Here is a 27,929-nt window from a genome sequence, read left to right as displayed (position 1 = left end):
TATATAATAATGATAATATAGAATAATATAAATAACATAAAATAAAAGTATTAAATAATTCAAGATAATCAATAGAAAATATAACACAAATAATGAATAATTAATAATTGAATTAACTAATAAAATATCACAATTTATTCAATATATAAAAATGAGAAATATAGATAAACAAGAATATTTAGAAGTGAATGAATATGATAAGAAATAAATAAGAAATAAATTATGATAGAATTATAAATATGAGAAAAATATAATAAAAGTTAATAAAAGAATAAAAGTACATTAATATAGTACAACAAGAATGAATAACAAGAAATAGAAAGAAAAAGAATAAAAGAAGTGATATCATTATTATTCATTGACCATTTACTGATAAAACAAAAGAAATGATTAATTATAAAATATTTCAAGAAATATAAATAAAAATAACATTAATATTGAAGACACAAATGATATAAATGATGACATTACAAAAACACATCAAGAAAAATTAAAAGATGATTTTGAAGTGATGATTTTAATGAAGAAATTAATACAACATATAAATTATAGAAGTAAGAAAATAATTAATCTACATATTATATGAGAAATAAAATAAAAGAATGAATAAATAATGAAAAATAAAGAATAAATATTCAAATATACATAGAAAATTTAATTAATCATAAATTGAACAGATTTCACATTGGAAAATAATGAACATTATATATTATTTTTATTAGTTAATTAAATAATAATTTTTAAGCTAATTAATTAAACTTTCATTTAATTTAATTTTTTCGACTAAGAAAAGATATTTCTCACTTTTTGAATGAATTTACCTGATGTTGATTTTTCTCATTCTTTTACTTCACTCATTTCTTTGTTCAAGTTCTGCTTTAATCCCTTCCTTACCCTTTTTTGAAAGTAAATTTTTTCATAATCTCTTCTATTATTTCATTTGATTGTTTAAGTCGTTTATATCTTTCAATTCGTTCTTTATATCCATGTCTCTTTTCAACATTCTCAGTTTCAATTAATTGGTCTAAATATTCATTAGAACAATTAATTTTATTATTTAGTGCAATTTCTGATAATCTATTAATACATTTTATAATTTCTACTTCTTTATCAGAATATTTCATTTGAATTTCATAATACTCTTCTTCTAACTTTTTTAACATATTTTCTGCACTAGCCATACCTTCTTTACCTTCATTATATCTTTTAAATACTTCTTGTGCTGTTTGTTTTCTTGGCTCCATTATAAATTCATATCTATAGGGTGAGTTTTCATGATGTGTATGATGACATCCACATACATTACAATATCCATTATCACCAATGCACGAACAATATTTCATAGTGACTTTTGAGATAAGTGGTGGAACATTACATGGATAAAGACATGTTTTCTTACATTTCTTACAATTAGCTGCATATTCTCCTGGTTTTAAATCGATCTTTTTTTGTATTGTTACATTTACAGTAAAAGTAAAATTTTTATTTTCATTAATACTATCACGATAAAAACTAATTTTTTTATATGTTTGTTCTATTTCACTCAATTTTAATGTCCAATTATTTAATGATATTCTCAGTCCTTCAATTTCAGTTTTAATTTGTTCTCTTCTCTTTAAAACTTCTCTGGATTGTTTTAATGATATTCTTGGTAATTTTATTAATTTTTTAATAAAGTCATCAAAATTCTTCATTCCAATTTTCCAAAACATTTGTGTAAATTCATCTTCAGTATTATCTGAATAAATAGCTGAATTATTAAATTTTAAATACCATGGTTCATCTATATATGGAATAATTGTACTGAAAATACATTCTTTTGATTGTAATACATTAATAATTTGTGGGTCTTTACCATCACAGAATGTAAGCATAGCAATAAAATTCTTTTTCATATCATTACCAAATAAATTAATAATATTATCAAATATATACTGTTGTTGTTCTCTTAATCTTGCATTACTTGATTGTGCAACAAAACAAATAGCATTTAAATCTAATACTTTTGTTTCAAATACTTCTTTAATTTGTTTAGTAATTTCTATATCATAGTCCATTCCTCTTGTATGCCCAAACCCAGGTGTATCTATTATTTTTATTGGTGGTGTTCTTTTTGTTCTTTTAATATTATAAATTGAAACATCAGTTGTTTGACTTATAGATTGGTCTCCACTCTGTGCTAAATTATCTTCATTTATAATTATATATCTAAAATCATCTGTTATCTTAATTCCATATAATGCATTTACAAAACTATTTAATAATGTTGTTTTACCACTTCCTGTTTGTCCAACAACTAAAATAGCAATTGCTTCATTCTCATCTACTTGATTAAATTCTTCATTTAGATATAAATATATTTTCAATTTTCCTTCTTCATGATTTTTCAATCTTATACTTCCTTCAATTGGAATATTTGGTTCAGATATATTTGTAGTATCATTTAGAGAAGTATCTAACATTTCTGTTGTTATATTAATTGTGTTGTCATCTTCTTCTTGTCTCTTCTTCCTCTCAAAATAATCACTGTAATATGTGTTCCATTCTTCTTTCTTTTTATTAAATTCTTCCGTGATTTTATCTTTTTCTTTTGGTGTTCTGAATATTTTATTTTTCATAATCATTTCTTCAATTGAAATGATTGTATTGATTATTTCATTCCGTGTTTTACCTAATATTTCTTCATCACTATTACATTCTTCTATTATTTTGTTCATTTGATTCTTTATTATTTCTATTGTTTTAATTGTTTCTTGACTTTTTGTTATTATTAGTTTTCTTCTTCTTTCTGTTTCATCAATCCTATCAAATATTCCTTCTCCTCTTTTAATAGCTTCTGAATATGTTTCATCTGGTTTTATTTCAAATATTTCATTTTTAATACTTCCTAAATAATATTGATATTGTTTATTAATATCATCAATTGATTGTTGAATATTTGGAAGTGTTTCTATTTCTTCTTTAAAGAAATGAGTGTTCTTGTTTATTAACTCTTCCATTTTAATTTAATGAATATCAGATTAAAATCAGATGATTAAATAATTAAATATGTTTATAACACATTATTTTATTTATTTATTATTTTAATAAACATCATTTCATTTTATTCATTAAATTAAATGTTATTTATTTTTTATTATTTTAAATAACAATAATATATAATAAAATTAATAATAAAATAATATTAAATAATATTATTGTTATTTATCTATAATTAGTTCATTTTTTATTTTTTTATTTAATTTATTATTTAACAAATTAATTGCAAAACAATACAACACATCAATTAAAATTATATTTGTTTGATTTGTTGTGTTTTATTTTATTATTATTTGATTATCATTTCTTGTTTTTTGATATTCAGTGTTTTGCTCTCCTCTTCTATTTCCAGAATTGTCTTTTTCATAGGGGTAGTTTGGTTCATTTGTATTGTCCCAGATGATGATGTTCTCAATATTGGTTGTGTATTTATCATTGATGTCATTTTTTCTTCTTCTCCATTTCTGAAATAAAAAATAAACAATAAATTGATGATGATTTGATATTAATTGTTTTTGTTCTTCATTTTCTCTTTGTGTATGGTCTAACTCTTCTTTTGTTTTTTCTGCAATCTCATAGTTTTCAATCACACTTTTTTGATATTCAATGATTTGATTTTATTTATATCTTATGTTCTTCTCTAGCAGCTCATCACTCTTTTTCTCTAGCCCAGCCTTCTTCTTCTCCTCACCACCTTTAAGGACTTTGTCCTTCTTCAGCCTCTCACAACTAGCCCGGAGGGTAAGGATGATTTCATCCTTGCCTCCTACTTCAATGTTCCTTCTACCATTTGTTTCATTTATTTTTCCTTGTATGTCTTATTTTCCTCTTTTAATTTAGAGTTTTCTTATTTCATTACATGTGTTTTGAATATTGTTTATTTGTGTTTGAATCTTTTTTATTTCTTCTTCAATCTCTTTCCTGACTGTTTCTCTTGCTTTTTGAATCATTTCATCTGAAATGGTTCGTTCTTCTTCTTTCTTTTTTGTTTCAAATTATTTAATAGTTTCTTCTATTTATTTGATTTTATTTTGAAGAATGTTAATTTCTTATTTGTTGTTTTCTTCTTCCTTTTTCTCTTCTTTATCTTGTGTTTTCCCTTTATTTTCTTTTTCATTTATTATTATTGTAGTTTTATTTCATTTCTTTGTTTTTTATTTTTGATTCATTTTTCATTTGTTTTAATATCTTTATCATTTATTTTGTTTTTATTTGTTTTCTTCTTTGTTTTTATTTATTATTTTATTGTTTATTATTGAATATACTTCTTGGAGAATGTTGTACATTCTCTTTATCTTCTTATTTTTTATGTATTTCTTATTATTCTCATTTCTCATTTTCACTTCTTATTCTTTTAATTTTCATTTGAATTTCATTTGTTGTTAATAATTTAGATTTCTTATTTGTATAATGTTTATTATCATTATATTTTCTTTGTTTCTTATTTGTTTTTCTTTGTATTCTTCTTTTTCTATTCATTTTTCTCTTGTTATTTCTTTTATCGTTGTTATTATGTATTTTATTGTTATTTCATTCTTTCTTTTCTTTGAACATGAATACCTGTTTGTTGTTTGATTTTCTTTACAAGACTCTATTACATTACTCAATAGGCATGGCAACAAAATTTAATGTATATTCTGCATTGATAAAAGGATATGAAAATAAGAAATGAACAAATAGAAAATAAAAATAAATAAAATCAAATATTTATTAAATAACAAAAAATTGTTAGAACCTACATACACTTACTCAGTTCTGCACCTTTCTTTCTCAGTATGTCTTTTTATCACAAAAAGCTGCATATGAACATAATGCCAGTGCTAAGTTTGTGTTGAACTCTCCTTCATTTGTTAAGTTTATTTTATGCTTTTTGTTAGGTTCAATTAAAAACATCCTTTTTTTATTAAAGAGAAACTGAATAAATTATTTATAAAAAAAATTAATTAGAGGTAAAGAAAAGAAGATCAGTAAATTTTAAACGTTGGTCGTATTTAGTTCGTTTAACATCAGGAAGACTTGTTTTAAGTTTACTATCATAAAATGAGAAATCCTAATCAAATTAGTTTTGTTATATTAAAACATGATGAGAAGAATAACAAACAAATGACATATATGAATTTCCTAATTTATTTACTTTAGTTGGTCTTATCAATAAATTCATTCTTAATAATGTTTCATAAGGGAGAAGTGCATAAGAACATTCTAATCCATTTTGATGAGTTTTCATATAATCATCAGTTGGTACAAATATTTTAACTAATAACTCATCACATAATTCTCGTAGTACATAAACTTTACAATCAGTAAAATCTTTATGAGGACAATACCCCATACATAAATCATAAATATCATTTCCAAATGTTTTAACAAATTTTGGATATGAATTTTCAGAGGAAGTAATATAATAAGTAAATGACTCATTAAGACTATATTTTGTACAATAATCATTTCTGTCATTACAAATATTATCTCTTAACTTGAGAGGAGTTGGACTTGTTTTTTGTTTAATATCTTTTCTATTTAAATTTGGATAAATAAATTGTTTTGAATTTGTTGGACGAATTTCAGATAAAACTGAAGAAATTGGATATTCTTCTTTAAAAAAATCACCAGTAACAATAGCCGGTTCCCAATTTTGAACTAAATGAGCATTTGGACAAATACTATTTTCCATTGTGTCTGAAAAATTAGCAGTGAAATAACCAACTGTGTGTCCAGTTTCTTGTTTAGGTAAACGCACAATAAAACCACCTTCAAATATTTTATTTGTTCCTGTGGACCTATCAACCATACCTAATGAACGAATATTATCGTTCCATCCAATAACTGAAAATGAACGTATTCCACTTGCAACAAAACGTTCACTTACTTGACAATTTTGGTTATAACACATATCAAAATATTCATCAGAATTTGCAACATGTTTAATATTTTGAAAGGCGACGTGTTGTAATACAACAGGATGAACTGGTTTATCAGCTGGTATATTAGGATAATTATTTATTTTCATTAACAAATTCTTTAACCCACTAATAGAAAAAGTTGGTTTTGCTTGAATTGAATATTCTACTATTCCAATAGATGAATTTTTTAAAACATATCCCATTTCATAATGGTCTCTTGATTGTGGTGGTTGTTCTTTCAACCCAGATTGCATGTATTGTGAGTGTGTTGCATTTGAATCGACTTCAATATAATTGTTATCTTTATCCATACTATCAACTAATAAAGTATCCATTACTCCCCAATCAATTCCAGTATATGGGCATGGTGGAGGTAATCTACTACAATCAAGATTAAATACAGTTGGTGCTAACATTAATGTAGATTGTTGAAATGTTTGATATGTACTTTTCATTTTAATGTTGAAAAAAATTAAACTTATTATTGAAACTGTTAATATAGTAACTGCTAATATTGTCATAATTGTCCAAATAGTCCATATTAATAATCCTGAAGAACGATTTTCTTCATGTTGTTCATCTTCTTGGATATTAGAATATGCATCAGTTAATGGGTTTTTTAACATTAAATGAATTAAATAAAAATTTCCTTTTCGGAGTTTTTTTTTTTGGCATTTTTTTTGTTTTTTGATTGAAAATTTTATAAATTTTTCAATTTTTCCTAAAAAGTTTCTGCTACGAACTGATCTACAAAAAGAAGCCACGTCAACTTAAAAAACAGGAAATAAAAAAGAGAAGCCTTCTTTTCAAATCCATAATGAATTACTTCCTAACTTGATAAACTTCCAATAGTTCTTCACTCTTCTACATGAACCAAAAAAGTATTTGAACACTAAACTGGAAATGTGACAAACACAAATCTTAATGACTGACGGAAGTGAATATTTAAAGGTTCCACATGATGTTGTTGGAGATATTCCAAACACTGAATGTCCAATTACAATTAGTGATGTATATGCTGCATCTAAAAGAATTAAAGGATATGCTTATTATACTGCTTTAGAATACTCAAACACTATCTCTAAGAAAGTAGGATGTAAAACGTATTTAAAGTTAGAGAACTTACAAAAGACTGGATCATTTAAAGTTAGAGGTGCTGTTAATAAAATTGCTACATTAACTGAAGAAGAAAAGAAAAGAGGTGTAGTTGCTGCATCTGCTGGAAACCATGCACAAGGAGTTGCATTTGCATCAACTAGTGCAGGTTGTAAAGCTACTATTGTTATGCCAGAATTTGCTTCTACTGCTAAAGTCACTGCAACAAGAGGTTATGGAGCAGAAGTTGTTCTTCATGGTAAAGTATTTGATGAATCATTAGCTTATGCTATGCAATTATGTAAAGAAGAAGGTAAGACATTTGTTCATCCATTTAATGACCCATGGGTTATGGCTGGTCAAGGAACAATTGCTCTTGAAATTCTTGAACAATTAGAAAAATGTGATGTTATCATTGGAGCTATTGGAGGAGGAGGACTTATGTCTGGAGTTGGTTTTGCTGCTAAACAAATTAAACCAGAAATTAGAGTTATTGGTGTTCAAGCAGCTGAATGTCCATCAATGGCAGTTTCTAAAGCAGAACACAAGATTTGTTGTGTTAAGACAGCAAAAACTATGGCTGATGGTATTGCTGTTAAAGCTCCTGGTGATAAAACAGCACCAGTTTTATTAAAGTATGTTGATGAAATTGTTACTGTTGATGAAGAAAGTATTGCACAAGCTATGTTATTGATGTTAGAAAGATGTAAAATAGTAAGTGAAGGATCTGGAGCTACTCCAGTAGCTGCATTATTGTCTGGAAAGATTAAAGGACTTACTGAAAATACAAATGTTGTATGTATTGTTTCAGGAGGAAATCTTGATGTTAATGTTATTAATAAAGTTATTGAAAGAGGTCTTGTTAAAGCAGGAAGAAAAGTTGAATTCACTGTTGAAATTGCAGATGTTCCAGGTGCTATTAAGGATCTTCTTGCTCATATTACTGAAGAAAAAGCAACTGTTGTTGGTGTTGCAACAAGAAGACCAGCAACTTCTGCTATTGGAATATGTTTATGCGATGTCCAAATGGAGTGTTATGGAGTAGAACATCGTGATAAGATCTTTGACGTTCTTAAGGAGGCTGGATATGTTTTCAAGTAAGAAAAACAAATTTACAAATTTCATTTCTTCTATTTTAAAGTTTCTATTTTTTTGAAATAAATTTAAATAAACAAATTTCTATTTTTAAAAAGATGTATTAAACTTCCATCATCAATTTTATTTCTATAATACGGTTGTATAGATTTTCCATTTTCTAATACCTTATCAAAAATACACTAAGAAGTATTATTTTTATATTATTAATTGTTTTTATAATATTTATCATTCTTATTGATTCAATATTTGTTAATTAAGTTATTTATTTTGTTGTTACAAACTACTAATTATCTAAGTATATGAATTAATATTTAATTTCTATTTATTTAATAATTCTTTATTTTTATACTGACAATATACACGACAAATATCTAATTTAATAATTCTTTTTTTTTGATAAATAACACTCTATATTCTTGAATGAAATAAATAATTATTACAGACTAATTGTCATTGTAATTTATTAGAATGATTGTGAATTATTATTATTTTTTGTTCAAATAATGCTTATTGTACTTAACTTATTTTTGAATGACCACACACAAAAAGAAACTTTGTTTAATTGTTTATCACCTTCTTCAACACTCTACCATTTCCCTTCTTTTATTCTGGATATTTTATATCTTTTTAAAAGGAAGTATTGTTTTCTACTATTATTGATTATATTCTTTAGTCTTATCAATTTGTATTTAAGTATTTATTTTAAATTTTCTTCAAATATTTTTTTCATTCTTAGTTTTGTGTTTTTATCATTTCTTTTATTTATTTTGTGTTACTCTAAACTTTAAATTATATCATTAATATATTATTTTTTATTATGATGATATGAATTATGTTTATTAATGTTAAAAGACTTATGACAATAGTTATTACAGTAAAAACTTTTTAATAATATTTAACATCTCTCTGTTTATGCAAATAACAGTGACCCTCATTTAATTTTCTATTATCACTTAGATTTCTTGATATGAGGTCTTTTTTATTTGAGATTAATGTTTCATTCTTTTTGAAATATTTTTTAAATATATTTTGATTAAATTAACATTTTCTTTTTTGATTTGTACTTTGAAAATTTAACAATAATAAGAACTAAAAAAAAGATAAACAAAATGAACTATGGAATGGATGTTAGAACACAACAAAGTGCAATTGTTGAACATTTAAAGAAGAATAGAAAAGAATATGATATAAAACAAATATTAAATGAATTAGGATATGATGTTTCTGAAGGGACTGAATTATTCCAAAGACTTTCAACAATGTCAAGTTCAGTGGAATATAACCCAACCAGAAAAACATTTAAGTATAAACCAAAAACCAATGCAACAAATATAGAAGAGTTAATTAATATTATACATGATTCTAAATTCAAATCAGTACCAAGATCAACATTAGATGATGCATATCCAGATGTAGAAAAAGATTTAGCATCAATGGTTGAACATCCAGAAAAATATGATATAGTTGTTGTAGAAGAAGGAGGAAGATCAAAAGAAATATATTTTTTTAGTGATCCTAAGAAACGATTATTACATGATTTACCAAATTTAGATAGAGAGATTGTTGGGAAATGGAAAGAGTTATCAGGAACAAAAGATGAAGATTTTGAAAAAACAGTTAAAGAAAGTCATTTAATACCATATCATTATAGTGCACAAAATTCTATTAAAAAAAGTAGAAAAGATTAAAAAAAAACAAAGAAGAAGAAAAAATATAGTAATGAATAAAATCAATTATATTGATTTTTTTTGTTTAAAGTTTCTCCATAACAGAAATAAGAAGTGCATAAAGTTGAGTAGCAGTTTCAACATGAACATGTTCTTTTGGAGTATGAACATCATGAACTGATGGACCAAGAGAAATAGAATGAAGGTTCAAATTTTTATATTTTTCCATAATAATAGAATTTTCAAGACCAGCATGAATAGCAACAGTTTTAATTTCTGATTTATACATTTCTTTATAACATTCTTTAAGAGTTTTAAGTAAATGATTATTTGGTTCAGCTGGCCATCCACATGCATCATCAACTGCTTTTTCAAATGTTGCTCCATGACATTTAAACATTTTATAATCTGCTTCTACAAGAGTAAGCATATCTTCATCTTTACTTGAACGTGCAAAAATAGTAATATTAAATGTATTTCCTTCAAGTTTACCAATAGAAACTGATTGTGACGTTTCAACTAATCCTTCTACATCTTCTGAGAATCTAAGAACTCCATGTGGAAGTTTTTCAACTAATTGAAGACAATTACATGTTGAAGTATATGAAACAATTTGTGTTCCTTCAGCAAGTGGTGTTGATGAAACATTAATTGTTGGTTTAACATCACTAGTTCCATTATAAAGAGTAATAAGTGCTTCATGATTAGCTTTAATTTCATTCATAACAACTTCTGCAATTTCATTTGGAACTGCAATAGTAACATTAGCATGAGATGGAATAGCATTATGAGCATGTCCAGCTTCAAATTTAACAATATGATATTGATGTTTATTAACTCTTAAAAGAGAACGACTATGAATAATAAGATCAACAACCCATTTAAGTGCATTAGCTCTTTGATATTGAATATCAACTCCACTATGTCCTCCATTAAACTTTTCAATAACAATATTAATTGATGTTAATCCACTTTTAGCATTTTCAAATTTAACTGGAACTTTTCCAACTCTAAATGCTGTTCCTGCTGATGAAATTGTAACTTCTCCCCAATCTTCTGAATCAACATTAATAAGATATTTACATTTTTCTGTTAATAATTCTCCTGGAACAAGTCCTGATGCTCCAAGACATCCAATTTCTTCATCTGATGTAAAAAGAAGTTCTAATGCTGGATGTTGGAATTTATCTCTAAGTTCCATATATGCAAGTCCACATGCAACTCCAGTTCCATCATCTCCTCCAAGAGTAGTTCCTTGTGCTGATAAAATACCATCTTCAAGTTTCATTTTAATTGGATCTTTAGTAAAATCATGTTGTACTCCTGCTGCAACAGTTCCTACCATATCATAATGTCCTTGAATACAAACTGATGGTTTATCTTCAAATCCTTTAGATGCTGGAACATAAATACAAATATTTCTTTCTTTATCTACTTTATATTCTAATCCTGATTTCTTTGCAACTTCAATTAACCAATTAGATGGTGCTTCTCTTGCTCCTGATCTTCTTGGGATTTCATCTAATGCAAGGAACCATTTCCAATATACTTTTGATCCTTCATCTTTACAAATATTACAAAGTTGGTTATACATTTCCATAGAATGTTCATATTTAAAGAGTGATTTAGCGTCCATGTTGTTATTTCTATTTATTTTAAAGTTTCTCTTGGTTTTATATCAACTGGAATAATATAGAACATAATATATTTATTAGAATCCTATTCCATTCGATTCTCGAACTGCATTATTCTAATTTTGTTTATTCTTATTTAAATTAGTTCTTTGTTATATTCATTTGACCTGATTGTTTTCTTTTTTTTTTATAAAATCTTTACCAACCAAGAACTTTGAAGAATAGAACTTAATTTTTCTCTAATTTTTCCAGATTCTCATTGAAAAATATATTTTATTGGAAAGTTCTTCCAATTAGAAACAAGAAATGAGTAGTGGTGATGAATTTATTACTATCCATAATCCTGTTTATATATACCAGAAACATGGCATTGGTAAGTCTTTATTTAAACAAAAAGGGATAAACAAAAACGAATCTATAAGTATCATTACTAAGATTGAGTATGTCTATCTTAATGAATTAAACGAAATTCTTAAAGAAGATCGTCGAAATATACTATTAAATGAAAATGAAAAAATGAAATATCATTTATATTGTGAATTAAAAAAGAAAGGTTTCTTTATTAAAGATGGATTTAAATATGGATGTGATTTTGTTGTTTATAAAAAACATCCACAGTGTTGTCATTCATACTATGGAGTATTACTAATGAATATTCATCAGTCTTTAATAAATAATGAATTAATTGGGCTATGCAGATTATTGCATAACGTAAAAAAACATTTATTACTTTGTAATTATAATAATTCATTAATAACAATGAAAGAAATTAATTGGGTGTCAATGGAAAATAAGTGAGAAATTTAGTTTTTCAATAAGGATTAAAACAATAGTAAATTCCATTATTACTTTTACACTAATAAAAAATTAATAATAATTTAAGAATAAAATACTCATCAGTTTCTTACGACTTTCACTTTTCCTATTTATTTTGTTAGAACTTGTTTAACATCCTCAATAAAAAAATATATTTATATGTAACAGAATCTTCATTAATTTAAAATGGAAGTTAAATTTAAAAAAAAATAAAAATAATGGATTTAATAAAAAAAGATCAAATAAAAATTAGTTCAATAATTAATGTCATCTTCTCTTCCACCACGATTATTTTATTCATCTAACAGAAATCTTCCACGAACAGTTATTTCTACACCTACAATAGAACCTACTATTAAAAGAGAAGAAAAAGAACGTACATTTGATGGTATGAGTGCAGAACAAATTACACTTATGGTATGTCCATCACAATTTAGACAAGTCTATATTAAAATAACAGATACTATTGGTGAAAAGTTTAAAGAACAAGGATTAAAAATTGAAAATAAATTAACAGTTTCAGGACCATTAGAAGTACTTATTAATTGGGCTGTTACACCAGAAAATTTAGAAAGTAATTTTGCAAATATGTTTATTTTAAATTATCATACATATTGTAAACCAATTCAATTATTATCAATTATTGATAAAATTTGTAATGATATTGTTGAATCTAAAAATGAACCAGTTAAAACAATAAAACAGAAATGGGCTAAAATCACAATTTTTATGAAGATATGGACTGACTTATTACCTTATGATTTCCATGATAAAGAAATACTTGGAGCTATTGAAACTTTCTTACAAAAATATCAATCACAATTTGTTGGAATTGCACAAATTAGAAAAATGATTCAAGCTGCTCAATCTATCCCTCATTTACCTACATTTGAAAGAATTGAAAATTCTAATGGAGAAGAAAAAACAAAGCCACTTAAAGAATTAAGTGCTGAAACAATTGTTGGTCAATTAAGTTTATATGAATTAACATTATTTACTGGAATAGAAATGAAAGACTTTTTAGGAAGTGCATGGACAAAGAAAGATAAATATGAAAGATGTCCACGACTTTGTGAATTTTTAGAACATTTTAATGCTGTAACTAATTGGGTATCATATTCAATTCTTCAAGAAAGTGATATTAATGCAAGAGCTAATTTAATAAGTAAATTCATTGATGTTGCAAAAATAATGTATGAACAAATGAATTTTACCGGATTTTTTGAATTCTATTCTGGGTTAAATTCTAGTGCAATTAGCCGATTAACAAAAACATGGGAGTTAGTTGAAAATGCTTCTCAAAGAATGGAACCATTAAGAAAAGCAGCAGATCCAACAAGAAGTTATGCTTCATATAGAAAATATATTCAACAAAATAAAAGTAAAGGGTATATTCCATTTATTGGAGTTATTATTCAAGATTTAACTTTTATTGATGAAGGTAATCCTGATAAGACTGAAAGTGGAGATGTTAATTTTGAGAAATGTAGAATGATGGCTAATCAATTATTAACTATTAGACCATTACAAAATGATCAACACTCAATTTATAAAGCATTACCATTTTTCAAAGATTTCATACTATCAATAGAACAACATAAAAATGATGATGAAAAAGCTCAATATGATATTTCATTACAAATCCAACCAAGAAATTGATTTCTTTTAACTTTTATATTTTTAATTCAATTTTTTTATTAATTAAAAAGTAAATTAAATTTATCGTCAAAAACCATCAATTTATTGGGCAACTTCTTGTTTCTTAATTCTAGCTTCAGCATTAAGAACTCTGATATTCAAAATTTTTGCTCTTTGAATAATTTCTTGTCTCTTTTTAGCAGAAACAGCGTGTGAAATTTCAGCAGCATACTTTCTGTTTTGCATCATAATCATTTCAAGATCAGTTGTATTACGAACTGGGAATTTATAAAGTCCACATGGAAGCATATTTCTAGTAGCTTTAGCACTTCCATATCCAATCTTTGGAAGAAGGTTAGTTCCCTTGAATTTTCTTCTTAATCTATTATCAATACCTCTTGGGACTCTCCATGATGCCTTAACACGAAGGAATCTGTTTGAATCGAATCTTTTGAAGTGTCCAGTATATTTCTTGACAATCTTTGGCTTAGTGACTGGTCCGACCATTTGCAATTAAAAGTGTTCACAACCCTAGTTTTTTTTTTAATTTCAAAAAAGAAAGAAAATTATTATTTTTTATTATTTTACTATTATTATTTATTTATTTCTTTTCTTTCTCTTAAATGAATTGTCTTGAATTCCTACATGACATTAGAGACCAAATGAAAGAAGATTTGGATAATGAAAATATTCATTTGTTTAATGCACTTAAACTTAAATACATTCTTCCTCAGTCTTTAATTCATCTTATACAATTAGATATTTCTATAGAACAATTTGAACAGAGCGTTATTGTTTATGACTCATTTTCAAATAAAACAAGCTACCTAAGAAATTTAAAAAAGAATTTAGAAAAAGTTCATTTCACTCTAATTCAATGTGGAGTAGATTGGATTTATATTAAAACACTTCCAGATCTTTATTTGAAAATCACTACCTATACAAATAAAATAAATGATATTCAAGAGTACACAATATCTTTACCACAACTATTAACAAGAAGAAACACTATAAAATTTGGAATTGTCTCATTTGAGGTAAATCGGATTTTTGTTATTTAATTGTTATTTTTGTTTTTATTAAAATAAGGAGATATTTCTTTTTGTTAACAAATGGTTTATTTAGTTAAAGTTCCATAACCTTAAAGAATATTGTTTAAAACAATATTACATAGACCAAAATAAGAAATACATTAAGTAAAAGGGAAAGGGATATACTATCAATGAAAAAATAATAAAAAAAAAAGAAGAGAGAGAAGATGAATTTCACAAAATAAAATTAATAAAACAATTTAAATCACAATTTATTTTATTATTTTTATTTTGTTATCATAAAAAAATGAAAATAGAAGCTAGAGTTGGTGTTAATGAAAATACTCATTAATCAATTGATTAACAAAAAAGATGAAGGTTCTAGAATTTTTGAATTAGTGTACATTCAATCCAATTTCTTTGAAAATAAATTTTGAATTCATATTTTATTCAATTAACGTCATCAATTAGATTGAAAATCAATTGACAAATAGTTGAAAAAAAAAATAAAAGAGAAAAAAACTATTAAAAGATTAGTCTTACAATACGTGGCATAAACTATTTAAAACAAAGATTTATAAAAGATATTCAATAAAAAGAAGATAAAATGACTGACGACTCAAAGTATAGAATTCATTTTGATGAATTAGAAAAGTTTATAAAAGATGTGTTAATGGCTAAAGGAGTTGAAGAACCAGATGCAGCAAGATGTGCTAAAGTTCTTATTCAAGCTGATAAACAAGGAATGGATACTCATGGTATTCAAAGATTAAAGACTATTTATTGTGATAGAATTGATTGTGGACAATTAAATACTAAAACTGTTTTTGATATTGTTAAAGAAACGGAAACTACAGCTGTAGTTGATGGACACAATGGTATGGGACATTCTATTGCTATGCAAGCTATGCAATTAGCTATTGATAAAGCTAAAAAACATGGAATGGGTATGGTAGTTGTTAGAAATGGTACTCATTATGGTATTGCTGGTTATTATCCACAAATGGCTGCTCAACAAGGATGTATTGGATTTTCAGGATGTAATGCTAGACCATCAGTTTGTCCATGTTGGTCTGTAGAACCAAAACTTGGAACTAATCCACTTGTTTTTGCTTTCCCAAGTGATGAAGGATTCCCATTCTGCCTTGATTGTGCAACTTCTATTGTTCAAAGAGGAAAAATTGAAATGTATGCTAGAGAAGGAAAGAAATGCCAACCAGGATGGGTTTGTGATAGAAGTGGTAAAGTTCTTTCTGAACCAGGACCTATGTTAGAAGCTTTCCAAAAAGGAACTGCTGCTTGTTATCCACTTGGAGGTTATGGTGAAGAGATGGGAGGTCATAAAGGATATGGTTATGCTTGTGATGTAGAAATATTATCCTCAGCATTGTCTGGAGCTAATTTCCTTTCTCAGTGTGGTGGATTAAGGGATGGAAAGAAAGTTCCAATTGAACTTGGACAATTCTTTATGGCTATTAATATTGAATCATTTAGACCATTAGCTGATTTTGAGAAACAAGTTGGTGATATTGCTCGTGAACTTAGAGCTGCTGCTAAAGCTCCAGGTGCTACTAGAATTTATACTCCAGGTGAAAAAGAACATGAAACTTTCTTAGAAAGAAGTAAGAAAGGTGTTTTCATTCCTGAAGTTACAAGATCAGAGATGGAGAAATTAAGAGCTGATTGTAAACTCGACACTAAATTCCCATGGGATAACTAACTAATTTAAACCACTTTCATTTACAAATTTTATTATTTGTTTTTAATTTTTATTAAATAAAAAAAGAATATAACTAAATTATTTACTTAATAATTGTTTAATTAATTAACGTTATGATATGCGTCTTCATATTGTTGATGTCTTTTTTGTCTTTTAATAAAGAAGAGTATTCCAGAAATAATTCCTACTAAAACAAGAATTATTATCAAAATAATAATAATAACAAAAACAATTTTACCAACTGCTAGTTTTGTACAATCTCCAAAGTTATCACTTTTTTTAAACCAATTAGAACATTTTTCACAACCAATTGTTGTACAATAACCATCAGAACATCCATCACATTCTAAAAAAATAAATTTTATTATTTAAATTATGTAAGTATTTTATTTAACAAACTATAAATACACATACTATTATTTAATTGATAATGTTCTTTACATGATTTACATCCTATAAAATCTTCATAATCAATACAGCCATAAGGTAAAAGACATATTTGAGAAATATTACTTTTATAATAACCATCTTTACATTTAGTACATGTTTCTAATGTATCTCCTGTACATTTTTCACAATTTAATACACAAGGGTTACATCTATTTGTTTCATTAAAATAATATTTTGGTTGACACTCTTGACATCCAATTCCATCAATACATTTACCATCTAAACAATACTTGTCACATTCAACGCAAGTTCCATTTAAAAAGTAATACCCTTCTTTACATAAAGGAGTAGCACTTATAAAAATAATAAAATTAAGGAACAAAATATAATGCATGAACTTTAGAACTTTGTAAGTTAACAGGCAAGAAATTTGAAAAAATAAATCATTTGCCTATTTATTTTATAACATAAATAAATAACAATTTTAATAAAATTAAAAAATAAAAAATACAATCATTTTGTATTAAATGGATCAACTTACCACAAATCTTGAATTGGTTATTCCATTACCTGAAAATATTCCATTAGAAATTGCTAAAAAAGTAGTTGATAAAATTGTAAGTGAGGTGTATAATAAAAAACCAACATACATATGTTTTTTAGAAGGAAAAGAATGTCAAGTAAAATGTGAATTTATAGAAAAACAAGAAGAAGAAAATTAGTATTGAGTCATTCATTAAAGAGAGTAAAAGTAATTTGTTTTTGATTTACTGAAAGAAAATTTCAAAAAAGTATAAAAACTCTAAAAAGAACTTAAAAAATTTTCAGACCACAACCAATGGGTATTGAACCAGCATTGGAAGCTATTGCTAGAAAATATAATTGTGATAAAATGATTTGTAGAAGATGCTATGCTAGACTTCCTCTTAGAGCTACTACTTGCAGAAAAAAGAAATGTGGACATTCAGGTGATCTTAGACCAAAGAAGAAGATTCAATCAAAGAAATAATTGAGTTTACTATGTGGTCCAATAGTAAAATTAATATTTTGGTTTAATTAATGTAAATATCATAGATGATATTATTATTGAAATTTGAATAGAAATAAAAAAATTTAATTGAAATGAATAAGAAATAGTAAACAATGAAAAATAAAAGAAGGAGTTGAAGAATTAAAAACAATTGTAAATTCTCTGAAATTTACTTCTATTTTTGAATATTTAAATCCAAACCCTTTTTGCTTGATTAAATTATAAAATCTAGTTATAATAATCATTTTTTATAGTTTAGAATGAAGTCTTTTATTCATTCCTTTTTCCAATGGAATTTCCCGGAGAAATACCATAAAAGGGTGTGAGATGGGTTTTTGAAAATAGAATGAACTGATTTAATAAATCAGATATGTCGCTTTCAAACGATGGACGACGTATGAGAGGAATGAGTGATAGAAGAATGAAGAGAGATAAACCATACAACAAAAGGAGAAAACAAGTGTTTGTTTGACATTTAATATTTAATAAAATTAAAAAAACAACAGAAAGAATAACTTACACAGAAATTCACCTGAAGACATACTTAATGACCAATTAGAAAAAATATTTGAGAGTGTCATGTTTGTTATTACTGAAAACAAAAAAGAACTTTTTTCTAAAAGAAATTAAAATAAATGTTCATAAAAGAAAGAGGACTTTTTAATACTATTATTTATTTAAATTTAGATATTCATTTTCCATAGACTACCTGATGAACTTGTTGATATGAGGTATGAAGTAATGCAACGAGTTGAACAAGTACTTAACCAGAATTATGTTGATTTTCATTTCAGAGCACAAGTCTATGGATCTACAGATTATGGACTATGCTTAAAAGATGGTGATTTAGATATATGTTGTACAAGTCAATCAGGAAGACAAGTGAATGCAATTGTATTAGAATCTTTTGCTGAGTGTTTCAAAAGAAGTTTGTTTTGATTATTAAAAAATAAAAGAAAGAAATAGTGTAAGGGAGGAAATAAAAAAAGAAGAATAATAATAAAATAGATAATTTTGAAATTAAAAATGTTATTGAAAAAGCAAAAGTTCCAATTATTAAAATGATTGACTTAGGAACTAAAGTTAGTATTGACTTATCATTTAACCAACCAGTTGCTCAAATACACTCTGAATTTTTTTCTACAATGATTCATTGTAATAAACATTTTAGAATTGTTGCTGTATTATTAAAATATTGGTTAAAAACTAGAAACTTAAATTGCCCATTTAAAGGTGGTTTGTCATCAGCAGCACTCTGTTTTATGAGTTTGTTTTTCTTTTATTTTATTATTATTCATTTAATTAATAACATAAATAGTATTACATTATTTTTCATCATTTGAACCACCATTATTTCCTTCAGATTTTAGATGTGCAATGGATAGATGGCTTCGGTTAAGAATATTAGGATCAAAAATACCAACACAAATTATTATTCAACACACACCTGCTAGTTTGATAAAAGGTTTTTTCAATTATTTTAAAAATTATGATTGGAATGAACCAATAACAATAAAATATTTTGGACCACCTGATGAGTTATTCATTATTCCTGCTGTGATGACTGTATTAGATCCAACATCTTTTGAAAATTGTACTAAAGGTGTTTCAATGGATGGATTAAAAGCTTTAAAAATGGAACTAACACGAGCGAGTAAAATATTAAATGAAGAGAATGATTTTAATAGATTATTAGAAAAACCTGTACCCTTTCCTGAATAAATGGAGTGTTTGTATATCATTTTTCTTTAATTTTTTTTTTAACATTAATAAAAATTTTTTTACTTATTTTTTTGTTATTATTATTTTATTTTTTAAAACCAAAAAAAAAAATAATAATAATAGTTTTTTTTAGGAAATTAATTTATATCTTTCTTTCCCCAAAAATCTGGTAAATATTGACTAAACTTTTCATAATGGAATTTAAATCTTTCTCTTACTTCTTCAGGATTAAATGTATACATATTTTCTTCATGTTGTCTTCTTCCAAATTGTTTCTGAGGATGCCCATTTTCAATAACTTCTTTTAATGCACTATCAAATTCATTAGTATATTCCATACCAAAATATTCATAAATTTTTTGAACAGTTTCTTTTGGATGAGCTATAATTTCTGAAAATCCAACATCATAAATATATTTTGCACGTTCTGGGTTTTGTGCAATCCATTGTTCTCTTGCAGCAATAGCATTCTTTAACATAATTTCATTGAATCGAATGACTGTTTCATTTAACCATTTTATATCGTCAAGCCCAATATCATGTTCATAACGTGCACGAACATTCCAGTATAATAAAATAGCTGATTTTATATTTCCAATAGGTTCACGATGAAGCCATATAATTCTAGGATTGTATTCATCTTTACACATTTGAGTTAAGAATGGAGCAGGAGTCATAAAATGAGTTGCACATTTCATACAAAAGAATTCTTTATCACTTTTAAATGGAAATTGAATTGCATGCATTTTCATTTCATCAATAATATCATCATAAACCCAATCATAGTCTCTCATGATTACACTTTCTCTATATTGTTCAAGCCTTGGAAGTGCTTGAGCAAATACAAGAGTTAATCCAAGCATTTCTGTGAAGAACATTTCTTCTTCTGGTCTCCTTACGTCATTAAGGGCATGAACAGTATTAAAGTTTCTTTGAGAATCTTGAGTAATACTACCACAAATCATTTCAGCAATTTTAATTCTTGCCTCTTCTGTCATTGTTTTTGATCCTGGATTAAGGTGTTCATACATAGCAACTTTTTGGCCTCTTGGATCAGCAGAGAATAAAGAATGAGTAAACGTAGATCCACTTCTTGGCATAGCAACAATATATAATGGGTTTTTAATTTGAATTTTAGCAAGTTCTTCTTTGTCCATATCTCTTTCTTTTAAAAATCTCATATATGAAGCAAGTTTAACAACATTATTTTTGAATACCATTTTAAATAATTCAGACTCTGGATCAAAACATCCAGCAAAAAATTCTCTAAAATTATCTTTAAATTTTGGGTCTTGAAGATATTTCATATATTCACTTGGAATTGTTTTGTATAATTCAGCATGAGATGGATCCATTTGACATAAAAATCCAACGGCATACTGAATTTCTTTCTGAAATATTGGGTCAAATGCTGCTTCTGGAAGTAATGGTCTATAATAAGGACTTTCTTTATTAGCTGTGTATGTATCAGCTCTTTTAAACTCCATTGAATATTATTTTTAAAAGTTTATTTTTTTAAATTCAAAGAAATAGTTTCTAATACCTTCTGAACTAAAGATTATCACAGAAAATAATTAGAAAAGTTTTATGGTAATTTTCATTGAATGGTGAATTGTAATGATATAATTCTTTTTTTTGAACTTTTGATTATTCAAATTATATATTCAAAAAATGAACAAAATAATTAAAATTTTTTAAAAAGAATAACAAAAAAAAAAAAGAAATTAATAATAATTAATATAATAAACAATAAATTAAATATTCACATTAATTGAAGATGCTTTAAAACAACATCAATAGATATTCTATTTTCTGGTTTTTGGCACCACATTAAATCCAATAACGATTTAGTTTTGAATGAAATTCCTATTGTTTGAGGTCTATTCCCTTTACAAACATATTCAGCAATTTGCCATTGATACTTAAATTTAGGATCATCTGCTGGATAAGCTTCTTTCCATTCAATAATTTCAAATAAAGAAATTGCAAGAGAATAAATATCAGCAGAAGTTGTATAATTTTTTCTTTGTAATATTTCAGGAGCCATATAAATTGGACTTCCTATTCCTTTAGTAAAAGTAATATTATTTACTAAAAAATTAAGACTTCTAGATGACCCAAAATCACTAAGTTTAGCATTAATTTCCATTTCATCTTCTAAAGAAATAATTAATACATTTGCTAATTTGATATCACGATGTAATATTCCATTAGAATGAAGATATTGAATTGCTTTTGAAATGTCTTTAATTATTTTTATTCTAAGCTGAATGTTTGGAATTAAATTAGGATTTTCATTTGATTTAATCATTACTTGTTCACAACTTCCATAAGGAGCATATTCGGTAATAATACTAATATTATTTTTATTTATTACAGCACCTAAAAATTGAATAATATAACTACATTTGAATTTACTTAATAAATCAATTTCTTTTCTAAACTCTTCAAAATCATCTTTTCTCCATAAGTCTTTCATTCTTTTTATAGCAACAATATTTCCCCTAAATTTTCCTTTAAATACAATACTAAATGAACCTTGTGCTATTTCATTTATAAGAGTAATTTCTTCATAATCAATTAATGTTGATAAAATTGTTTGTGCTTCAACACTAATATTTTTTTTAAATATCTTATTTGTTCTAATATCTTCATACAATATAGTAAATTGATCATTTATTGTACAAGAACACATTGGTTTAACTTTAAATGTAAAAATACATCCTTCATTCTTTTTTAATATTATAGTAATTGGATTTACTGTTAATTTATATCGTTGAGGTTTTTGATTTAATATAAAATCAATTTTTAATGGATTTTTCCTTATATTTGCTATTATAAATGTTTTCTCTGATGAAACATTAACAGGAATTCCTTCTCTAAAACTATCAAAAATTAATTTTTGAGTATTAATGAGTAAACCTTCTGAATTTTCTATGAATTTATATTTTTTCTTTCTTATATCAAATATAAATTCATTCCATGCAAATTTTTGTTGTTCTTCAGGAAAATATACTCTTCTTAATAAATAAAAAATAATCATAAGAATAAAAATAATTGTAACGACTATAGCTACTAAGAAAAAAATATGAACCCATATTTGTATTTTTAATACACATCGTGTTCCATTATAATTTACAATATAACCAATACCACATTGATTACATTGTGAATTATTAACTGATATACAATGACTAACTGTTGTCATTGGATAACATATTCCTGAAATAACAATATCATTGCCAAAACATAATATACATTTATCTTTATAACATTCTTTACAATTAAATGGACATACAACACATTCATATTGTTCTAAATAATATCCTTCAGCACATTTATCACATCCAATATGTTCTGAGGTAGTATTAATACAACCAATAGTTTCATTTAAGGCAATACATTTTGCATCTTTATTCATTAAATAACCATCCTTACATTCAAGGCATGAATCCAAGTTTTGACATGACAAACATGAACTATTACATTGAGTACAATCAAGACCATACCGATAATATCCTTTTTTACAAACAACACACCCATTTCCAAAACTTGTAATTAATTCACAATTATCATTTAATTGAGACGCATTAAGACATTCAAGTGAATTTGTAAGAGAATGATGAGGTTTACATTGAAGACAATGCGTTGAATTTGCACAATATCTACAATTATCTATACATGGTACACAATATCCTTTTAAATCAAGAAAAAAGCCATCTTCACATCTAAAACACCCAAGTTCACTTGGTTCAACACAATGATCAGTTTGGTATTCTGAACAAGTCCCATTAGGTAGTCTGAAATAATTTTTATTACAAACAATACATTGGCCTGAATGCATTAATAAACAATGATTTGTTACACTACTTGAATTATAAAAATCTATACAAGAAGTAAAGTTACTATAATATAATCCTTCACAATTTACACAAACTCCATTAGTAATTTTATTACAATGTTCTGGAATGATGCAAGACCCTTTTAGAAATACAGTTGTAGGTGAACAAGAAATACATTGATATGAATCACATATTTGACAACCTAAACCATAAGATTCTGAACAGGAAATACATTGATTATTTTTTAAATAATAACCAGACATACATGATATAATATGATCTTGTACCATAATTTCTTGATGAACATCAGTTTTAACACATTGACTAGTTTGATTTAAATAGTAATTATCTTCACATTGAAGACAAACTTTTTTCTCTTGGCATAGTTTACAATGAGAAGAACAATCTCTACATGATTCGATGAAATATGAATTCTTTGGATCACAGAAATAACAACTTGATTCAGAATTAGATGAGCAAATATCATTTGTATCATAACACTTACCATTTCTGTTGATATACCCATCATCACAATAAATGCAATATGTTGAATTAATACAATTGCTACAATAATTAGAACAATTTTGACATATATTTTTCTTTTCATCAAAAAACTGTCGTTTAGGACATTTCATATCAGATAAACATTGAAACAAATTAGAAGAAATAATTGATGACTGACAACCATTTTGAGCATTTAAAATATATTGAAAAGAATTTAATTGAAAATGAAATGATTCTTCCAAATTTTCAAGAACAATATGAGATTGAAGATTAGTTATATGAAGAGTACCAGATGATGAAGATGTTTTGATAGTATAAATAATCCCATCTTGTAAATCAGTTTCATAGAAGTGAAGAAATCCTTGAGTAAGAGAAGAAAAAGTAAAGTTATCATTATTATGATAAAATGTTAATGAATCAATTGTTTCATTTATTGTTATATCAAATTGAGCGTTTGTGTATGAATGAATAAGAAGAGAAAGAGAAGGTATTGAATAATAAATTTTTAATGAAGAAATAAATAAATACAAATCAATATTATTTTGATTAAGTAATAAACTAGTAAATAATATCGAATTAACAACTTCTTGTTTCAGAATGGTTATGACTGAAGGGTCATAGAAGTAGTAATGAAATAAATCGTCTTGTTTAATTAATGTAAATTTATATTGAGTAGAATTAAAAATAGGATTATTGATAATTGGTGTTGAATATAAGTAGCCAAAAGAACTATAAAGCTTACCAATATATACAGAAATAAATTCATTAATTCGAAGAAGGTTTGATGCAGAACAAGTAGAAGTGAAATAATCAGAAGTAAACTTAGAAATTTTTAAAGAAGTATAAATAGGGTTTTGTTTCTGAATTTCAATTTGTGGAGAACAGAAATTGAATTGAAAAGAAAGAATCTTATCAACTGAGAAGTCTCTATTAATTGTTGTATCATTAATAAGAACAATGAGCGAAGTTTTTAATTCTTTTAAATCGAAAGTTGATTGAGTTTGGTTTTGAATTACCAAAGTTTTTAAAGAAACATTTTTGAAAAGGAAATAAGTGTCATGAGGTTGAATAAATTTCATTGTTTCGGTTTCACGATTACGGATAATAAAAACACCAGTTTTGTTATAATTAAATTGACATGGAATACAAGCATTACACTCTTCAAATACATTTTTATTCCAATCACAATATTCTCCTACTACTTCAATACTCAAAAATAAAAAAATATAGTACCATTGAAATGGAATAATGTTCATTGAATAAAGGTAGTGGCTTTCAAGTTCTTGAACTAAAGATTGTTTGAGTGACAAAAATTAATAGTAATGAATCGAACTAATTTCGAAAAAGAGAATAAAAACATCTTTTTTGAGAAGAAAAACAAACAAAGAAATTCTGATAAGTTAAGAAAGAACATTATAAAAAATTACAACATTAAAATTAAAACAACTAAAACAAAATTAATAAAATTGGTTCCCTTCTCCAAATAATGTCTTAATATAAGGGTGTTTGTGAATTGCAGACCAGCCATATCTTTTAGTTGTATCAAATACTATTAAATGAGAAATAAAATCTTTGATATGAGGAATTGTTCCCCAAAAAACTTCTTGATAAGAAGGAGGACTTTTCTTCTTTAAATTATTTTCAAAACGTGATCTTGAATCACCAAGAGGAAACATCCCCGTTCTTAAATAATAATACATTGCTCCTAATGACCAAATATCACATTTATAATTATATGATTGTCTTAAATAGACTTCAGGTGCCATAAAAACAGGTGTTCCAACATAACTCGTTGTCATTTCTTGTTTATCAAGAACTCTAGAAAGACCAAAATCTGCTATTTTAACAAGTGGTAAATGTCTATTATTTGGATCAACTTTTAATAAAACATTTTCTGGTTTTAAATCACGATGAATAATGTTATGTTCCTTATGAAGATAGCATAAACCCTTTAATATTCCAACTAATGTATGTGATATCATATTCTCTGGAAATGGATCAAAAGGATATTCATTTTCTTTAAAAGATTTTAACGTTCCTCCATCACAAAATTCCATTACAATTTCAGCAAATTTACCTTTATCATTCCTATTAAAAAGACTACTCTTATCATTAATAAAATTATCATATAACTCGACTATATTGGGGTGTTTACATAATTTCATAATTTCAACTTCATTTTGAATAAATTCTAACATTTCTTTATCAACTTTTAATTCTTTTAATGCCACAACTCTTTCTCCTCTTCTTGTTTTTTGAATTGCTTGATAAACAAAAGCAGAGGCTCCTGAACCAATTTCATCAATTAAACTATAGTCTTCTGCTTTACTTCTTAATTCATTAAATGTACATTTTCTTGCTTGAATAAGAAAAGGATCAGTATATGTATATCCCCAATTAGAATTTTTTAATAGTAAATGTTCTACTAACGTTTTAACTTCAGGGTATTCATTTATTTGTGGTATTTGAATAACTTTATTAATATTTCTATAAGACATCATTAATTGTTGAATATTTAATGAAGGGTTATAAGGAAGTTTATTTGTAAATATTTTACAAATTAAAGCAGCAAATGTATACATTTCACAATGAGAATCTATTTTTGATGTTTCTTTTTCAATATAATATAATTGTTGAGGAGAAATATATTCTTTTTCTTCAAGAGTAAGAATTGATTTAAAGATAAATGGAATGTATTGAGTAAGTTGAACTTGAAACATAGGTGGATTGCTTTCTGGAATAACTGTTAAAATAATATTTGATGGATGTAAAGAGAAGACATGAATATAATTAGAAATATTTCGTAATGAATTTAAAGCAAGCCATATTTGAGCAATAATTGTCATTGCTTTATCTACACTTAACTTTTTGTTTTTTTCATCATTAATTAAATCCATTAGAGTATATGGCATTGGGTCTGATTCAAATGTTAACTCTCCTTTTCTCATTACTTTTTTCTTTAAAAATGGTATTTTATCTTGACTTGATGGTTCTGAATCTAGAGAATATACAAAATTACGATAATTAATTAAAAAAGGTGAATCAACAGTTTCTAACACACTTATTACTTTAGCCATTTCTAATTCATCCCAATATCCTTGAATTTTATATGTTGTTTTAGAAAGTCTCTTTTTGATTTCCTTTTTTAATTTTTCTTCTCGTTCCATTTTTGATTTGGCTCTTTTATCTTTTTTATCAAATTTTCTTTTTTTTTTTTTTTTCTTTCTTTAAATTAATTAATTCATAATTTTTATTTTCTCTAAAAAAAATTGAATAAGTTTATAGTTTATTATCACTTGTTTTTTACTTAAAAATTCTTTTTAAATCCATTTTCATAAATAATTATTATTTCTTATTCTTTTAATTCTCTTTTATTTTAAAAAGTTTATTAGTTTTGTTTTTATTATTTTTTTTGTTGTTTATGAATTTTTATTAAAATCCAACTTTTTTATGTATCATTTATTCCTTTTTACTACCATAACTTTTTTTAATTTAAATCATTCTCATTATAACAAAAATTTGTGGTAGTTCTCTCTTTTAAACCCCCTTCAAACAAATTAAATAAGAAAGAGTCTAAACGAGTATGATAATGGTGATAAAAAAAATTTATTTTAAATCATTTTAAATCATAATCATCTTATTGTTAATATATAAAAATATAACATAAGTCATTTATATTACATATTTTAATAAATTACTCTAAAATAGCTAACAACTTTTAAGCCATTATTAAACAATCCAAAAATTGGATACCATTCCAATAATATAATTACAACAACGAGATTGATTTGTTAATCTTC

The 27,929-nt window shown here is 25.5% G+C and overlaps 14 protein-coding genes across 14 annotated transcripts in view, besides 44 other annotated features; 6 read left to right on the top strand and 8 right to left on the bottom strand.

Moving 5' to 3' along the window:
- Positions 1-128: a microsatellite.
- Positions 129-145: 17 nt separating this feature from the next.
- Positions 146-328: a microsatellite.
- A 61-nt stretch (positions 329-389) lies between these two features.
- Positions 390-439: a sequence feature (AT_rich).
- Positions 440-519: 80 nt separating this feature from the next.
- Positions 520-670: a microsatellite.
- A 31-nt stretch (positions 671-701) lies between these two features.
- Positions 702-780: a sequence feature (AT_rich).
- Positions 781-1,652: 872 nt separating this feature from the next.
- Positions 1,653-1,676: a sequence feature (AT_rich).
- Positions 1,677-1,904: 228 nt separating this feature from the next.
- Positions 1,905-1,934: a sequence feature (AT_rich).
- Positions 1,935-2,492: 558 nt separating this feature from the next.
- Positions 2,493-3,194: a repeat region.
- Positions 3,193-4,694: a repeat region.
- Positions 4,695-4,719: 25 nt separating this feature from the next.
- Positions 4,720-4,766: a sequence feature (AT_rich).
- A 190-nt stretch (positions 4,767-4,956) lies between these two features.
- Positions 4,957-4,985: a sequence feature (AT_rich).
- On the bottom strand, positions 4,979-6,568 carry EDI_165940 (uncharacterized protein; the record flags this gene model as incomplete). Its single annotated transcript, XM_001738336.1, has 2 exons — positions 4,979-5,089; positions 5,141-6,568. 2 exons carry the CDS (start codon positions 6,566-6,568, stop codon positions 4,979-4,981), a joined length of 1,539 nt encoding a protein of 512 aa, XP_001738388.1.
- A 298-nt stretch (positions 6,569-6,866) lies between these two features.
- EDI_165930 (threonine dehydratase catabolic, putative) lies at positions 6,867-8,138 on the top strand (the record flags this gene model as incomplete). The annotated part of the gene is made up of 1 exon (XM_001738335.1): positions 6,867-8,138. One exon carries the CDS (start codon positions 6,867-6,869, stop codon positions 8,136-8,138), a length of 1,272 nt encoding a protein of 423 aa, XP_001738387.1.
- Positions 8,139-8,182: 44 nt separating this feature from the next.
- Positions 8,183-8,229: a sequence feature (AT_rich).
- Positions 8,230-8,322: 93 nt separating this feature from the next.
- Positions 8,323-8,483: a sequence feature (AT_rich).
- Positions 8,484-8,686: 203 nt separating this feature from the next.
- Positions 8,687-8,977: a repeat region.
- Positions 8,978-9,144: 167 nt separating this feature from the next.
- Positions 9,145-9,177: a sequence feature (AT_rich).
- Positions 9,178-9,244: 67 nt separating this feature from the next.
- Positions 9,245-9,823, top strand: EDI_165920 (uncharacterized protein; the record flags this gene model as incomplete). Its single annotated transcript, XM_001738334.1, has 1 exon — positions 9,245-9,823. One exon carries the CDS (start codon positions 9,245-9,247, stop codon positions 9,821-9,823), a length of 579 nt encoding a protein of 192 aa, XP_001738386.1.
- Positions 9,803-9,847: a microsatellite.
- Positions 9,848-9,887: 40 nt separating this feature from the next.
- EDI_165910 (aminoacyl-histidine dipeptidase, putative) lies at positions 9,888-11,438 on the bottom strand (the record flags this gene model as incomplete). Its single annotated transcript, XM_001738333.1, has 1 exon — positions 9,888-11,438. The coding sequence occupies one exon, from the start codon at positions 11,436-11,438 to the stop codon at positions 9,888-9,890; it is 1,551 nt and encodes a 516-aa protein (XP_001738385.1).
- Positions 11,439-11,742: 304 nt separating this feature from the next.
- On the top strand, positions 11,743-12,234 carry EDI_165900 (tRNA-splicing endonuclease, putative; the record flags this gene model as incomplete). The annotated part of the gene is made up of 1 exon (XM_001738332.1): positions 11,743-12,234. One exon carries the CDS (start codon positions 11,743-11,745, stop codon positions 12,232-12,234), a length of 492 nt encoding a protein of 163 aa, XP_001738384.1.
- Positions 12,235-12,293: 59 nt separating this feature from the next.
- Positions 12,294-12,328: a sequence feature (AT_rich).
- A 64-nt stretch (positions 12,329-12,392) lies between these two features.
- Positions 12,393-12,413: a sequence feature (AT_rich).
- Positions 12,414-12,445: 32 nt separating this feature from the next.
- Positions 12,446-12,504: a sequence feature (AT_rich).
- Positions 12,505-12,516: 12 nt separating this feature from the next.
- EDI_165890 (guanine nucleotide exchange factor, putative) lies at positions 12,517-13,911 on the top strand (the record flags this gene model as incomplete). Its single annotated transcript, XM_001738331.1, has 1 exon — positions 12,517-13,911. The coding sequence occupies one exon, from the start codon at positions 12,517-12,519 to the stop codon at positions 13,909-13,911; it is 1,395 nt and encodes a 464-aa protein (XP_001738383.1).
- Positions 13,912-13,922: 11 nt separating this feature from the next.
- Positions 13,923-13,975: a sequence feature (AT_rich).
- A 17-nt stretch (positions 13,976-13,992) lies between these two features.
- On the bottom strand, positions 13,993-14,397 carry EDI_165880 (60S ribosomal protein L32, putative; the record flags this gene model as incomplete). Its single annotated transcript, XM_001738330.1, has 1 exon — positions 13,993-14,397. One exon carries the CDS (start codon positions 14,395-14,397, stop codon positions 13,993-13,995), a length of 405 nt encoding a protein of 134 aa, XP_001738382.1.
- A 28-nt stretch (positions 14,398-14,425) lies between these two features.
- Positions 14,426-14,497: a sequence feature (AT_rich).
- Positions 14,498-14,943: 446 nt separating this feature from the next.
- Positions 14,944-14,978: a sequence feature (AT_rich).
- Positions 14,979-15,159: 181 nt separating this feature from the next.
- Positions 15,160-15,230: a sequence feature (AT_rich).
- A 298-nt stretch (positions 15,231-15,528) lies between these two features.
- Positions 15,529-16,641, top strand: EDI_165870 (malate dehydrogenase, putative; the record flags this gene model as incomplete). The annotated part of the gene is made up of 1 exon (XM_001738329.1): positions 15,529-16,641. The coding sequence occupies one exon, from the start codon at positions 15,529-15,531 to the stop codon at positions 16,639-16,641; it is 1,113 nt and encodes a 370-aa protein (XP_001738381.1).
- Positions 16,642-16,665: 24 nt separating this feature from the next.
- Positions 16,666-16,750: a sequence feature (AT_rich).
- On the bottom strand, positions 16,743-17,425 carry EDI_165860 (uncharacterized protein; the record flags this gene model as incomplete). Its single annotated transcript, XM_001738328.1, has 2 exons — positions 16,743-16,987; positions 17,041-17,425. The coding sequence occupies 2 exons, from the start codon at positions 17,423-17,425 to the stop codon at positions 16,743-16,745; spliced, it is 630 nt and encodes a 209-aa protein (XP_001738380.1).
- Positions 16,989-17,035: a sequence feature (AT_rich).
- Positions 17,386-17,406: a sequence feature (AT_rich).
- Positions 17,426-17,483: 58 nt separating the features above from the next.
- Positions 17,484-17,541: a sequence feature (AT_rich).
- Positions 17,542-18,065: 524 nt separating this feature from the next.
- Positions 18,066-18,150: a sequence feature (AT_rich).
- A 281-nt stretch (positions 18,151-18,431) lies between these two features.
- EDI_165850 (poly(A) RNA polymerase cid11, putative) lies at positions 18,432-19,783 on the top strand (the record flags this gene model as incomplete). Its single annotated transcript, XM_001738327.1, has 5 exons — positions 18,432-18,523; positions 18,586-18,642; positions 18,766-18,989; positions 19,070-19,327; positions 19,380-19,783. The coding sequence occupies 5 exons, from the start codon at positions 18,432-18,434 to the stop codon at positions 19,781-19,783; spliced, it is 1,035 nt and encodes a 344-aa protein (XP_001738379.1).
- Positions 18,535-18,561: a sequence feature (AT_rich).
- Positions 18,719-18,747: a sequence feature (AT_rich).
- Positions 19,039-19,089: a sequence feature (AT_rich).
- Positions 19,339-19,394: a sequence feature (AT_rich).
- Positions 19,784-19,799: 16 nt separating the features above from the next.
- Positions 19,800-19,878: a microsatellite.
- Positions 19,879-19,883: 5 nt separating this feature from the next.
- Positions 19,884-19,931: a sequence feature (AT_rich).
- On the bottom strand, positions 19,921-21,270 carry EDI_165840 (uncharacterized protein; the record flags this gene model as incomplete). The annotated part of the gene is made up of 1 exon (XM_001738326.1): positions 19,921-21,270. One exon carries the CDS (start codon positions 21,268-21,270, stop codon positions 19,921-19,923), a length of 1,350 nt encoding a protein of 449 aa, XP_001738378.1.
- A 2-nt stretch (positions 21,271-21,272) lies between these two features.
- Positions 21,273-21,305: a sequence feature (AT_rich).
- A 131-nt stretch (positions 21,306-21,436) lies between these two features.
- Positions 21,437-21,546: a sequence feature (AT_rich).
- Positions 21,546-25,385, bottom strand: EDI_165830 (protein serine/threonine kinase, putative; the record flags this gene model as incomplete). Its single annotated transcript, XM_001738325.1, has 1 exon — positions 21,546-25,385. One exon carries the CDS (start codon positions 25,383-25,385, stop codon positions 21,546-21,548), a length of 3,840 nt encoding a protein of 1,279 aa, XP_001738377.1.
- Positions 22,130-22,159: a sequence feature (AT_rich).
- Positions 22,805-22,842: a sequence feature (AT_rich).
- Positions 24,623-24,673: a sequence feature (AT_rich).
- Positions 25,386-25,541: 156 nt separating the features above from the next.
- Positions 25,542-25,597: a sequence feature (AT_rich).
- Positions 25,587-27,296, bottom strand: EDI_165820 (myosin light chain kinase, putative; the record flags this gene model as incomplete). The annotated part of the gene is made up of 1 exon (XM_001738324.1): positions 25,587-27,296. The coding sequence occupies one exon, from the start codon at positions 27,294-27,296 to the stop codon at positions 25,587-25,589; it is 1,710 nt and encodes a 569-aa protein (XP_001738376.1).
- Positions 27,297-27,329: 33 nt separating this feature from the next.
- Positions 27,330-27,358: a microsatellite.
- Positions 27,359-27,386: a sequence feature (AT_rich).
- Positions 27,387-27,414: 28 nt separating this feature from the next.
- Positions 27,415-27,563: a microsatellite.
- A 161-nt stretch (positions 27,564-27,724) lies between these two features.
- Positions 27,725-27,826: a sequence feature (AT_rich).
- Positions 27,827-27,858: 32 nt separating this feature from the next.
- Positions 27,859-27,929, bottom strand: part of EDI_165810 (uncharacterized protein) — a gene marked incomplete at both ends in the record, with an annotated part of 1,494 nt that continues 1,423 nt past the window's right edge. The window contains one exon of the mRNA XM_001733369.1: positions 27,859-27,929. This exon is cut by the window's right edge and continues 1,423 nt beyond it. Within this exon, the coding sequence (XP_001733421.1) occupies positions 27,859-27,929 (71 nt within the window).

Source organism: Entamoeba dispar, genomic scaffold, assembly GCF_000209125.1.
Source record: "Entamoeba dispar SAW760 scf_1105229461231 genomic scaffold, whole genome shotgun sequence".
In the NCBI taxonomy this organism is placed as follows: Eukaryota; Evosea; order Mastigamoebida; family Endamoebidae; genus Entamoeba; species Entamoeba dispar.
The sequence above is the reverse complement of the archived record's forward strand: the minus strand, read 5'-3'. Positions and strand labels throughout refer to the sequence as shown.